The sequence below is a fragment of the Haplochromis burtoni genome, unplaced genomic scaffold (assembly GCF_018398535.1).
Source record: "Haplochromis burtoni strain Fernald_Lab_line unplaced genomic scaffold, NCSU_Asbu1 Contig_140, whole genome shotgun sequence".
Taxonomy (NCBI): domain Eukaryota; kingdom Metazoa; phylum Chordata; class Actinopteri; order Cichliformes; family Cichlidae; genus Haplochromis; species Haplochromis burtoni.
In genome coordinates this window covers 608581-622040 of record NW_024582501.1, presented here as the reverse complement: position 1 = coordinate 622040, position 13460 = coordinate 608581, and the positions used below count along the sequence as shown (strand labels likewise).

The 13460-nt window shown below is 41.8% G+C and overlaps 1 protein-coding gene across 3 annotated transcripts in view; it reads right to left on the bottom strand.

Annotated features, from left to right (window-relative positions):
* crebbpa (CREB binding protein a) overlaps positions 1-13460 on the bottom strand; it is a 68759-nt gene that overhangs the window by 13183 nt on the left and 42116 nt on the right. Inside the window, exons 3-13 of one of the 3 annotated variants that reach the window (XM_042224546.1) lie at positions 9423-9599; positions 8968-9235; positions 5090-5203; positions 3570-3839; positions 3358-3457; positions 3035-3172; positions 2770-2887; positions 2414-2585; positions 1236-1298; positions 828-949; positions 453-665 (exon numbers count right to left, since the gene is read on the bottom strand). In XM_042224546.1, coding sequence (XP_042080480.1) covers positions 453-665; positions 828-949; positions 1236-1298; positions 2414-2585; positions 2770-2887; positions 3035-3172; positions 3358-3457; positions 3570-3839; positions 5090-5203; positions 8968-9235; positions 9423-9599 — 1755 coding nt within the window. Of the gene's footprint in view, positions 1-452; positions 666-827; positions 950-1235; positions 1299-2413; positions 2586-2769; positions 2888-3034; positions 3173-3357; positions 3458-3569; positions 3840-5089; positions 5204-5811; positions 7203-8967; positions 9239-9422; positions 9600-13460 lie in introns of those variants that run through there. The other 2 variants (XM_042224545.1, XM_042224547.1) reach the window with 2 other exon arrangements.

Genomic DNA, 13460 nt, shown 5'->3' with positions numbered 1-13460 from the left:
GTGGCCCCCCCAGCCGTAGAGGCAGAGGAGGCAGCAGGCGGAGGCGTGGAGTGCAAGGGGGTTTGGGAAGAGGCTAGCTGTGGGCCCAGCGAGGGGCCAAGTGCATTCATGGGGATGTTAGCACTCTGCTGCTGTTGCTGCTGCTGGAGAGAAGGACACACAAAGAGCAGGCAGACACACACACACACACAACAAGCAGACAAACATACAGTCATAAGGTCAAACAGACAAACACAACATAGCACACAATTTGGGGTTTAGAAAGCACCTTGTGATTGGTAAAAACAATTTAAGAGTAATTAGTGTGTTGTATGAATGGTGAAGTAATTTGAGTTTAGTTCTTCAGCAACTAGTTGCAATTAGGCGAACTCTGAACAACTGTACCAAAATCAGCCAATCCAAAACCATTATGCGGCTCAGGTAACTACAGCGCCACCTCATTCGTGTCTCACCTGAGTGACAGCAGCCTGTGCCTGTGGCTGACCCATGCCTGGCACCACTGTGACATTCATCGCACCCGTTGCAGCAGCTGGAGCAGATCCTGGAGGAAACTGGTTCTGAGGCAAAAACTGACCCTGGTTGGCAGTCTGACCCACCATGTTTCCTCCACTGTGTCCAGTCATCATGCCCTGGGCCTGGGGCATCCTAGAGGGAGACATTCCCATCTACAAGGCAGGAAAGAAGATATTACTAGGTGCAGTAATCTTATTTGTACACCTAAGTTAGCTTATGCATTCCTTGAGAGCGTGTAACTGGGTGCCAGCTCATGTTACACGCCTGCCCCATGTGTGGGTGTGATTTTTGTGGCCCGCGGTCTGCCCCCTTACCGCTGGGACTGAGTTTATGTTCATCTGTTGAGGGTGATTCATGGGTGAGGCAGCACGGGGTCCCATTGTTGCTTGAGACATCTGGGCATTGGGTAGAGTCATGTGGTTAAACTGGTTGATTCCTGTACAGAGGAGTAAATCAGACACTTTAGAAATTGGCACAACAAATGGGAATAAAGAAATATGACCCAAAGTCAAGCTGGTAGAGAGAAATGTTTTCCTGATTAAGTTCAATTGTAACTTCCCCATTCTTCTTCTTGCCTCTCTTGTATGCAGCTCATTATTTCCTGTACCATACATTTTATGCAGTGTTAATAAGCATGTCTGGCTATCCTGTCTATTCTACCAGTTGTTTTATTTCACTTTTTGTGCACTCTGAAACTCCCATATGTATTATTAAAAATGTACCTTGTGAAGCCTGCATGCGACTCATGATCTGATTTGGCATGTTGGGAAGAGGAATAGGTCCATCTGCAAAAACAAAACAAACTTGTACAGTTAAAAGAAAACAACAATAACAATTAAAAATAAATACATTGCAACATCAGAGACAGATGCTGCTGTTGATAGGCTGCTCACTGAGCTCAGCTCATATATCCATTTTCAATTTTAGACTGGGAGGGAAACGACCTTTTGAAAGTGATTAGACCTGTTAAGGCACATATATAATAGGTAGGGCTGTGCGATATGACCAAAATCTCATATCCCGATATAAAACATCTATCGTCCGATAACGATATAAATCACAAAAATTAACATTTTCTGTAAATTCTGTGAATCTCGGGCAGCTGAAGTGTTTCCAGCTGAGCGTCGTGTAGCTGGAGTCGAGTATTTTACCGATGCATGAAACTACACATTTTTAGACATAAGTTGTAACGGCCGCCGTTTTCTTTGGGAGTATTTATTACATGGTGTGCTGCGGGGAAAAGCCTGTTCTAACGTTTGAGTCTAAGGTTTGTTTGTTTTTTAGCACCTGACGGCTCTTTTTGGCTTCTCATCCTTAAATACTCTGCATACTCTTTCACGCAATTCAGTTTACTAAAGTCTCAACAGGATGAGCTTTATTGAGCTTTATTGAGCTTTATTGTGAAAGGTTTGTGGAAAATAAACAAGCGGACACACGGTGGTTTTACCGTCGTTGTTGCTAACGACAATGCATAAAAACAGGTGCTTGTCCGTCCGTAGTGTGGTTATATTAAATATAAGAGAAAGAGAGAACTTTAAGAAATTAATATAGCCACTACAGTGACCATCAAAACGATGAAAAAAATATTGCTGTAAACAGTTTATTTTGCAACACCACGAAACAAACGATAGAGTAAAATGAAACGATAGACGTTTTTATATCGTCATCCGATATATATCGTTATATCGAACAGCCCTAATAATAGGGCAATATGGATAAAGCCTCTGGGCATACAAACATGACTAAAAGTACAATTTATAATTCTGCCATAAGCCTTTCAAATTGAGAGGGCTGTACAGGTAAACCACTGGTATTTTTATATAACCATAACTGGGTAATTAAATCAATTTGAAAACAATGTGATTTTACCCAAAACACGTTCATATAATCTTACACTTACTCTGTGGTCGTGGGCCCAAGGCATTGGGCTGGGCTAGGACTGGTTGCTGGGTTCCCTGGGCAGCCATAGGTGCCTGGTTGATGATCTGTTTCTGAAGCCTTGAGCGCCTCTTCTCCTCCAACTCTTTTTGGATTTTGTATATTTTCTCAGCCAAAAAGTGATAGTACTCGTCCTAAAAGGAAGAAAGTTGGAGGGATGAAGAAAGGCAATATGAAACATTGAGGGGAAAAGGCATGTTCTGTGAAATTTTGAACTATGGTAAAAGCCTTTGAAAAGTGTTTGATGTTGAATGTGTCATGTTGAGCAATTCAAGTCAGTCAATTCAACAACCTGATGCGGTTTTTCAGGATACTTACCCGGCTGTTAGCTGACTCATACATATCACCTTCCACCTTTCTGGCGTAGGCCACTAAGTTCTCCATTCGTCTGTCCTTCAAAGCTGCCGGATCAGGGGTAGGGAATATGGCTTGTACTCTGTTGCAGGAAAGCACAAGATAAGCAAATAGAACTTCTGATAACTTCTACTTAATTTCAAACCATTGCCTTAAATATCCAGCCTTTCAAAAAAAAATCAAAAGGTGACTAACAGGTAAGATCTCTTCAGCTGAGGTATACACTTACAGTTTGTGTACGAGGTGATTGCGCAAGTCCTGAGTGACGTGCTCATGCCAGGCTTTCCTGGAGCCTGTGGCAGAGACAGGTGCTGCTGTGGGTAGGCTGCTCATTGAGCCCACAGCTGACCCATCTGACAGCAGCTGACTGCAGGTGCAAATGAAGAAAATTTAGAAATCCCACATCCATGGATATCTATTCCTGTGGTTACTCAATTTAAAAATATATAATTTAAAAAGAAACCTTAAAAAAAAAAAACCCAAACAAACAGGCCAACAAGTATTTTTAATAAATGAATGTAATTATTCTTATTATACTTGACAGAGACTGACTTGTTAGTGTTGAGTGTGTTGGGAAGGGAGTCTGTGTGCAGGTTTGTCTGTTCTGAAGTGGGCACACCCATTGCTGCATTTCCAAGAGCCATCTGGTTACCTGTGAATACAGAATACAGTGAGCAAACGGCACTCCCTTGATTTAAAAATCAAACTCAGTGAATAAAATATGGGTATGAACTGTCATTTTTAAGCATAAAAAATTAATTTACCAAGTGCACTGATGGGTCTCATCTGCTGTGGAAGTTGTTGTTGAGCCTGGGTGTTCGGTGCACCTGCTGTCTGTCCTGCGCCTGGAGCCTGCTGGGTTGGAGCCTGTCCAGTGGCCTGACTGCTGTAGGGCAGCCCAAGTGCCGCATAAGCTCTCTGCATTGAGCTGGGGTCTATGGGGGCTGAGGTACTAATGGTGGGAGTACTAGGCTGGCCCACGCCTACAGAGGACATGGAGTTCTGGAGGCCTGTATTCGGGGAGCTTAGCATGGCTGGGGAGGGATATCAAAAAGTCAGCCCACAACATCCACATGACATCATATTGTTTTATATTGGTAACAACCTGCAAACTGTCTCTACACTAATACTGCAACAAGTTAAGTCTGTACACAAAATGCACATGTGAATTCTACTAGCCATTTTTTTTTAATATAGAAATAATTCAAATGCAGTCATCATTTTAAAAAGAATACTTCAACAGATAAAAACAAAAACACACATACATCTGCATGCTTTGACTTCGAGCAAGATTAACGCAGCATGATACACGGCAGCATGATACAATCAGAACATTAGTGTAAGGCTAAATGCTTTATAAAGCCAGGGACTGAATAAATCTATAAATCCCTTTAAGGGGAAGAGTGTTCACATATTTTTCCGAGTTCAGGTGTTGGTTGGGCTAAAAGACCAAATCTCTTAGTATGCGCATAGACTCAAATCAAATGAGGCAGAACAAAGAAAAACTACACCGTCTGCATTGGCAGGAGCACAAGCCCCAACATCATGTTTTTTAACATTTAAGCCAAACTGGGGAAGACTAAGACTAAAATGCTTTAAGTGTTGAAATATGAGGTGCCAAAAGAAAATAAAATAAATCCAAGTAATCTAGGCAGAAGAATGAGATGATAGGACCTAAAATACAGCAAACCAGCCAGATGATAGCAGGTACATGAGAGAATCAACACTAAACAGGAACAACAGAAGCTTCCAGTATGTGTTGGAAAGAGCATCAAACTCAGCTCTGTTCTGGTAGAGAGAAGAAGTAAATAACCCAACAGCCAATTGCTCTGTCGGACTCCATGAGCACACGCTCTCTGCATCCTCTCTCACCCTCGATCACACTGCTATACCTCCTGTGTGTCAGATTACAAGCCCAGCAGGACCACACTCTTATTCGCAGAGTGCTTTTAGTCATCACAGAGAAGCAAAGGCCTAGAAATAAATAGCCTGACTGACTCTGAATGCCAAGATATACATAATTCCAACACACACATTCCTGACTTTCGAAAGCGAGCCTTTCTAAAAACTACTACTGTGACCATTACAGCTCAATATACCAATCCTGTAATGACTGAGATACAAATTGAGGCCGTTGACAGAAAGCTCACCAGGTTTCAATATCTTGCTTACCAAAAACAATCTCTGAAAACAATTTCAGCCTAGTTTTTGATTTCTGCAGATATAAAATGTCCTGACAATGCTTAGGCGATGGTGGGCCAGAGATCGCTACTTAGCTACTTACGCTGTTGGGTGCGCTTGTCGCTGGCATTCTTCAGCGGCAGGCAGACGGGACAGTCGTGTCGAGTGCAATTTTTCCAGTGGGAGATGATCTGTCTGGACGACGCACAGTGAGCCACTGCAAGAAGAGAAGACGAGAGAGGAACAAGGTTGAAAACTGTGATACCATCTGTCATATTTGGTCACATCCAACCTGACTAACTTGAACTCATTATGGTTGTTGCATTTATTCCAGTAAGACGACATTAAATTAAATTTCATTTTATTCCACACTAGTCAACCTGTAACCAACATCGCTTCTTTCCTCCTCCTTTTTTATGTTTACCAAGAATCCCCAGCTGCAGTTTTTACTTCATCTGAATAACATCTATCACAGACAAGGCACTTGTGGTAGATTACATCACTTCAAAAGACCCAGGTTGAACAATTCAGACCGGACGTTCTTGATGGATCATTGATTTAACATATGATTCACAGTTGTTACTGGGTTCTGTAATGTACTGGCTAATTGCACATCTAACCTCAAGCTTGCCTCTTTTGGGAAAGTTTTTTTTCTTCCTCAAATTGCATAACAACTGGTCATAAGAAAATTCTACACAGAACACTAACACACAAAAACTTGTTTACACTCTTGTTTACTTGTCCTCTGAGAAAAAAGAAGAAAATCACAACATACTGACACAGTAAATGAGAGACACTCGAGAACAGTCCAAGAAGTTAGCTCACCATTTCAGCCCACTGCAGTAATTTTCCCTCTTGAAAGGCTGCTGGTTGAGCCTAGTGGAGAGGGGACCTACACTGCATTTGCTAATGGGAAACTGAACAAACCGGGGTACTTCATTTCATCTCTGGCCAGGCTAATGTAGTAGGAGCTAATCTGACAAGAAATCACAACCTGGCGCTTGCTTGCTCCTTGGCACTAAGTAAATGCTGGTCCACATTAAACTGCTACATGGATTCAAGGGCTAGGCAGAAATTAACATAATTATGTTTTATTATTTTTGTAAGAAAGCCAAAAGAGCTGGCGAAGACTCAAAGTACTGCTATCATACTGGTATCTTTTTATAAATTCAGTATGCAAAGAAAGGCTCTCATATTTAAGTCCACTGCCAATCCAAGCACGACTCGAACTGCTCACACTATAGACTCTGGGGTTTCTCACTCGAGAATAAATGGAGCCAACAGACTTCAGATAAATCTATAACGTTAGTGATAACTGTGTGTCGGGGAACAAAATCTCACTACACAGTTATTTCAGTGGTGCTGAGAGGCAAGGATCCAAACCAAAAGGAAATGAGCTGGTATGGAGAGAGCAGACACAGACTCCTTTACACTTAACACACCTTGGCCCCTTGAGTGTTTGGCTTGCAACTGAACTTGAGCATTCAAGCCCAAAAGCTGTGCAAAGGGCGCAGAGCCAAATTTAAATGAGAGTAGCTTTGGGGGAATTTTTCATGGTAGGAATGCTGGGGCCGACACAGAAAGGAGCAGACAGAAACAAACAAGGAAAAATTCACCAACAGAGTGAAATCAACTTTTGGAAGGAGCAGGAGCAGACTTGGTCACAAACAACGATACGTGTGGGAGTTTCCCTTGTGCAAAGTCTGGTTAAGATAAATAGACCTGCAGCAACAATCAAACTTGCATATGATTAAAAATGGACATAAATTGGACTTAAAAACTAATATATCATCTATGAATAACAAAAAACAAACAAACCACACAATAGAGATGTATGAAAATACTTATGAAGATATATTGAGTTAGGAGATGTTGTTACTGTTTGTTCCCCTGTGTTGCAAATTTGCTAAATTGATAAAGCTGACACGTCCATTAGTTTACCTCAAATAACCTAATCACAAAATATACATTTCAAACATACACAGAACAAAGAGGAAAAGAACCTAACCTGTAGGCGATTGTAGAATTTTTAAAATTCTAAAGTACCTGAGGCAAAGGGGGACAGGGTTGAGAAGCTCAATTTTATGTTCATGATCCAACAAATAACCCCACAAGGTGCATGTCTTTGGACAGTGGGAGGAAGCCGGAGTACCCGGAGGGAACCCACGCAAACACGGGGAGAACATGCAAACTCCATACAGAAAGACCCCGGCCTGATGTTGGAATTGAACTCAGGACCTTGTTGCTGTGCTGCAACAGTGCTAACCACCATGCCACCGTGCTGCCTTGTGGGGATAGGTTAATTGGATATTCCAAATTGTCACTAGGTGTGAATGTGCGAGTGACTGTGTGTTGGCCCTGCGACAGACTGGCGACCTGTCCAGGGTGTACCCCGCCTCTCGCTCTATGACAGCTGGGATAGGCTCCAGCGCCCCCCGCGACCCTGAAAAGGATAAGCGGAAGCGAATGGATGGATGGATGGATCCAACAAATAGAGAGGACAAAAATCAAAACATCAAGTTCAGTGTCTCTCTTTAAAAATGATGGAGAGGCATGAACCATAAAACCTTTGGGTGTCTCTAGAAGCACACTAGCTTCAGAAACCATGAGATGCATGAAGGCAGGAATTTCTGAATTTCTAAATTTGGACAAAACAAGAACGGCTTTGGTAACCAAAAACCCACTTCTACTGTTCCATTCACCTTTCAGCACAACAATAACCCAAAGCATACTGCCAAGATGCAGCTGGAGTAGCTTTGGGACAATTCTGTGAGTGTTCTTAGTTTAACTGCCAAGATCAAGGTGCACAGAGCTTGTGGAAACTTGGCCAAGAAGGATGTTCAAAGAAGCAGTTCCTACCAAAGGGGCTCCTACATGGAGATTTATACATCTGAAAATGTTTGTGAATGAAATCCAATTTTAAATTTATTCCATGAATCTAATCGCTGTTTCAGGATGATGACAGAAAGGCATACTTCTACCAAAAATAGCAACACAGATGGCCACAATACGAGAATAAATGAAAAGAAAGCTGCTGCTAAAAAAAAAAAAACGTTATCCCAAATGCATGCTCAAATGTCAGCAGTTTTCTTCTTGAGGCAGTTACTGATCAGGTTTGTGTGTAAAATAAGGAGAATTATCACTGTGTTTGTGTGTTCTCCCCGGGTACTCTGGCTTCCTCCCACAGTCCAAAGACATGCAATTTGTGAGGTTAGGTTAATTAATGATTCTAAATTGCCCATATGTGTGAATGTGAGTGTGAATCATCTGTCTCTATGCGTTAGCCCTGTGACAAATTGGCGACCCGCCCAGGCTGTACCCTGTCTCTCGCCCTATGACAGCTGGAATAGGCTCCAGCCCTCCCTGCGACCCTGATAAGGATAAGAGAAAGCACGGTGATCTGTCCAATCTATTCAAGAAACTATTTTTCCTTCAGAAATGGTAACACAGCAACTGAATCTGCAAATTCAGCTGTCAACACAACGCAACCTGAATTAAATAAACCTTAGATTCAGTTACCAATATTGGATCTTAGCAAAGAAATCTCACCCAGTGCAGATTCTTTCTCTGGGGAAAGTCCAGTCTATGTAGCTCAAATTCCTGTGGCTTAAAAAAGTGATGTTATGATGTTTTAATTTCTAGCTTGTATGTTGTTTTGTCATTTGTTTTACTACTCTTATGGGTAGGAGGGGTAAAAAAAAGTTAATACTAAATAGACACAGTTATAGATAAAATAGACCATGTTTTTTGTTGTTAAGGGCAGTAGAGGCCTTAAAAAATGCAAAATAAACAAATAAAATAAAAAAATTTTTGCTAAAAGCAGCTTGAATAAAAAGCTGCAGGTGTTTACTAAGAGCTAAGCTATTTGTGTTCTGACCCTTTAATGTCTCAATCAGTGTAAAAAGGGGTCGACTTCCATGAACTGTCCATCTGGAAATTATCGTTCATTTCCTTCACTTCATTTCAAATGCTTCTACTCACCCTGGCAGGATTTGCCAGCCTGGCAGTGCGTCATGTGATTAAGGACGTTCTTCATAGTGCGGCAGTGAGGCAGGGCGCAGGCCCTCACTTCCCCATTAGCCTGTTCTCGTCGCTGGCATTTATGTGCGTGGAGCAGCAGGACCAGCTGCTGCTGGATCAGCTTGCGCTTCTCAGGGTCGGCCGTGGGGCCTGCCGAAGGCACTGCCACACCTCCGCCGCCAGCCAGCGGGAGCATTGCTGCCTGCTGCTGAGGCGGCTGCTGCTGGAGCTGCTGCACGGACGAAACAGGCAGATAAATGTCAAAGTTGTGATAAGTTATCAGCAATTCAACAGTGTGACTCAGAAATGGTGCCAAAAAGGAGATAATTTATTTGTAAATGGTATTTATAAAGAAAAACAAGAAAAATAAATGTTTTGTGTACAGTAATATCTGATTATGTCTAAAAAGTACTGACCATGTTTGGCACGCTAGTAACAGCAGCTCCTTTGAGCTCATTAGGGAAGGGTGGCAGGCTGTTGGCAAGGGCAGACTTGTTCTGGAGCTGCTGCTGAGGGTTTAGCTGCTGGCCAGGTCCTGTAGCTCCCTGACCATAGGACTGCGCCCCGAACGGACCATTACTACCCAGGCCCATCTGAAAATACGGACAAATGACCAATAAGTCAGCACAGTAATTGAGCAGTGTTGTTAGCTGCGGGGGGGGGGAAAAACCCCAAAACAAAACTGCTTATAGTCCAGAATCCTGAAGGAACAGACTCAGATTGATTAAAGCATTCACAAGTTTAAAACATTTGATTTAATGTGGTTAAATGTTTACCTGAGGGATTATGTTAGTTCCTCATTTACAGCCTTAACATGCCAAAAAAAAAAAAGGTTCTGCCTCAATTTCAATGCCAATTTGTCATTACAAGACCCCCTCTGCCAAGACAAGCACTTGCGTAGCTGTGCCAGGATAATTGTGCCTGGTCCTGTTCTAAGCAGCACAGTGATGCTCTGGCATCCTGTCAACTCAGCATGACACAAGCTATTGCCAGGAAAGACTTCTTGACTACTGAGTCATTTTTCCTCCTGCTCCCTTCTTTACTTAAGCTAGTTAGTAGACATGGCACAACTGAAAACTTTACTAACAATGCAGCAATTAACATGAGTCACCAGAAAAATGCTCTTCTACTCTGGCTTTTTTCTTTAATTAGCCATTTCAACAGGTAGTTAATCATAAATTGTGTTCTCAAGATCCTTTTGGGTTGTAGGAGAAATTGTTACTAAGTTTTATTAAGAAAAGCTTGTATAATAACAAATCTGCACAAATTGTCAGGAACACAATTTATCTTAAGAGATTATGACCCAGTTTCGCAGTCTTACATATGCGACTCTTATCACATATGTGGGTGGAGGTTGTGCACCTGTTATTTAAACTGGAGGTGTTCCTGTCAACTAATTTCCCTCAACAACTAAAAGCAGCTTGTGTTAATGCCAACATATTTCACCTGCAGGTTAACATCCATACACCCTTGGAGAAGGTGGTTACGTGCCACTTTAACTCCGCAAACAGTCATTCCTCTTCCAAGTTTGCACAGGTTTTTAAGCACAGACAGTATAAAAGATGGACACTGCCGCTCTGACACCACCTATTGGTTTTGGACTCTACAGTCTCAACTTTTGATGTGATACGGCATATTTGTTTTTCAAGCCTAAATGTACCATATATCATACAACAAGCCATAACTTTAATCAGATGAACCATTAAAAATTCTCCAAGCGCTAGTGATAGCACCAGCTTCCTATTTGGGACAACCATCCAACAATGCAGCCAACTCCACTATCCAAGCATTTGAAGTGTACAAAAAGTTCAGCTGACTCAGAGCCGTTAGGAGGAAGAAAATCCTTCATAAATGCCAAAACTTAGCTTGTACCAGACTGTAAATACACTTTTTTAATGCTGTAATATTGTGCATTTTAACATAGGAGTCTAAGGGGGATACCTTGCTTTTGGAGCCAGTCGCAAATGGTTACAAGAGAAACTGCAGTTTTTGACACTTCCATACTGCCATTATTTTACGCTCCAGAGATTGCTCTGTGGTTTTTAAGATTGTCTCACATTCCTTGTTTACAACTTCCCATCACAGAGACAGAGTTGCTGCCATTTACTGTCTGTGTAACATCTTAAAAGACATCCAAACAGGAAAACATTCTGGTTACAGCAATCGAAATGTTAATGACATTAAGCAACTTCAATGGGCACAAATGTTTGGAATCAAATCAACTGCAACCATCATTGTATAGTTATAAAATACAAATAAGGGATTTAGTAAACATGTTCTTCTGGTGCACAATGAAGCAGGCAGCAAAGTTCAAACAACTACTGGTCTAATTGTGGGCTGCAGCTATCAATTATTTTAGTAATCGAATAATCTATTGATTAGTCGTCCGATTAATCGAGTAATTGGATAAGAGATAAAGTGGTTTCCATATTAGAAATTGCAATGTTGTAAGTTTAACTGCATATAACATCTGTCAAAAAAACAAAACAAAAAAAACAACAAAAAACCCTTTGATTGTATTTACATGCCATATTAAATTTTATTTTTTAAAGAAAACATTGTCTTGAATGCAAAAATATATAAACACTCAAGTTCTCTCTGGCAGAGTTTTATATCCTGGATGAGGCAGATTTGTTGTGTCCATGTTTATGGGTTTTTGTGCATGTGTGTCCAAGTGTGAAGAAGTCAAGCGAAAAGTGAGTTTGCGTCTATAAGCCTTCAAAGGAGAATGTGGTGGCTGCAATGAAGAAAAGCGAGCACATCAGCATTCTGAAGTTTGTCCAGCGCTCTGACGCAAAGTTTCTGTGCAGCTGAAAACAGATGCATAATGGTTTAGATGTTAATTAATATTAATAATAATTCAGCGTCCAGAGCTTTACTGGTCCATGTCCATTTTTATTGGCTTGTGAAAAATACTTTTATTTTTATGTTTTTACATATTATTACAATTTAATGAACACAATATCTTTGATTACTTCACTTTTAATCTGAAAAATGTTCCCAAAGCTTTTAAATTAATCTGGTCTAGTACACCACATGCCCCCCCCCCCTCCCATTAAATGTTTTAATGGTGAGTACATCTTCGCGGTGTGTAAACAGTTCCACATTAAACTGTGCCAGTGTCATCATCACTGTTGCTGTTGTGTTATTGGTTTTTGTTTAAAATTGGGGGCTGCGTGGGCTTAATGTTGTCATAAATACATTTCTATTGCAGGTCTGTTTTCAGTCGCAAATGTGTGTGAAATAACACAGAGCCACGTGTTAAACGAAGCATCGAAGCAAAGAATGTTTGTCGAGAATTTTTTATTTTTGGATTACTCGAATCGTTGGAGCTCTAGTGCATTCACAACTTAATCTACTTGAATGGGCTAGATAAACCAAACAGCTGTCAGCAGAGCCTAAAACAGAGAGCACAACAAACCAAATCAGCACAGCAGCCATGACTGTCGTAAGTTTCAAAGTTTGACTGAAGGGTTTATCCAACGACATCCAAACCAAAATAGCGCTCACGCTCAAGAAGTCTGAGTGCATACATTAAGATGTGTGCCGCTGGAGGGAATAAAATCCTTGTTAGTGCCTTGCATTATACACTGATTAACTTGCTGCTGCTCTCTCATCCAGAGAGCTGCTGGGAGACCAGACCAGACTCTGCCATGCCAGGCCAGGCTGTATCCCCCTCAGGCTGTTGACACCGCTCCAATAGACCAGATAAAAAAGACCCAGCTGAGACGACCAGACACTGGCAGGCTTTCAACACAGCTGAGCAGACGGACACACACCCACACCCACACCCACCCCCTTCGTTTCACTCTCTCCATTCAGTCCCCCGCTCTCTGACACACTCCACACATCGACAGGCAGGACAGTTGCCAACTATCATCTCACCACGTTGCTGCCAGGCGAGACTGTTCAGCTGAGCTAGCCTCCCTCCTTCATCCCAAGTGTACTCCGCCTCTGTCATTTCAACTTATTAAGTGGTTTACAATACCTGTCTTTCTTTGCATCACTGAAATGGTAAGCAGCCACCCAATAAGCTGGAGAAGGCTGGGCGAGTGCTCATGCGTATACAGTAACAAAAGGAGCATGTGGCGGTAAGGAGCTTCTCACCAACACAAATGCCCAGAAAGAGATTTACAACCTGCGATTAAAGGACAATAGAGGAAGCTGCATACAAAGAATGGGTCTGGTGGTTTTCTCCTTCAGAGCAGTTGGTGACATGATAATCACAGAGGACCAGCTGAGCCTAAAACATGCACACGGACAAGGTTTCTCCTGGCTCAGAACGGGCCTCGAGTGGGTGACTACGCATGGCCATAAATGCAATCAGCCCACCATGAGTCTGTGTTGTGTTGTGTTATTTGAATGAAAACTATACATTTAGTTGTTAATAAGCAAATACTATAAGTAAATAGATTAACCCTTTAAGACCTACCATAGAACCAAGTCCGCCAGAG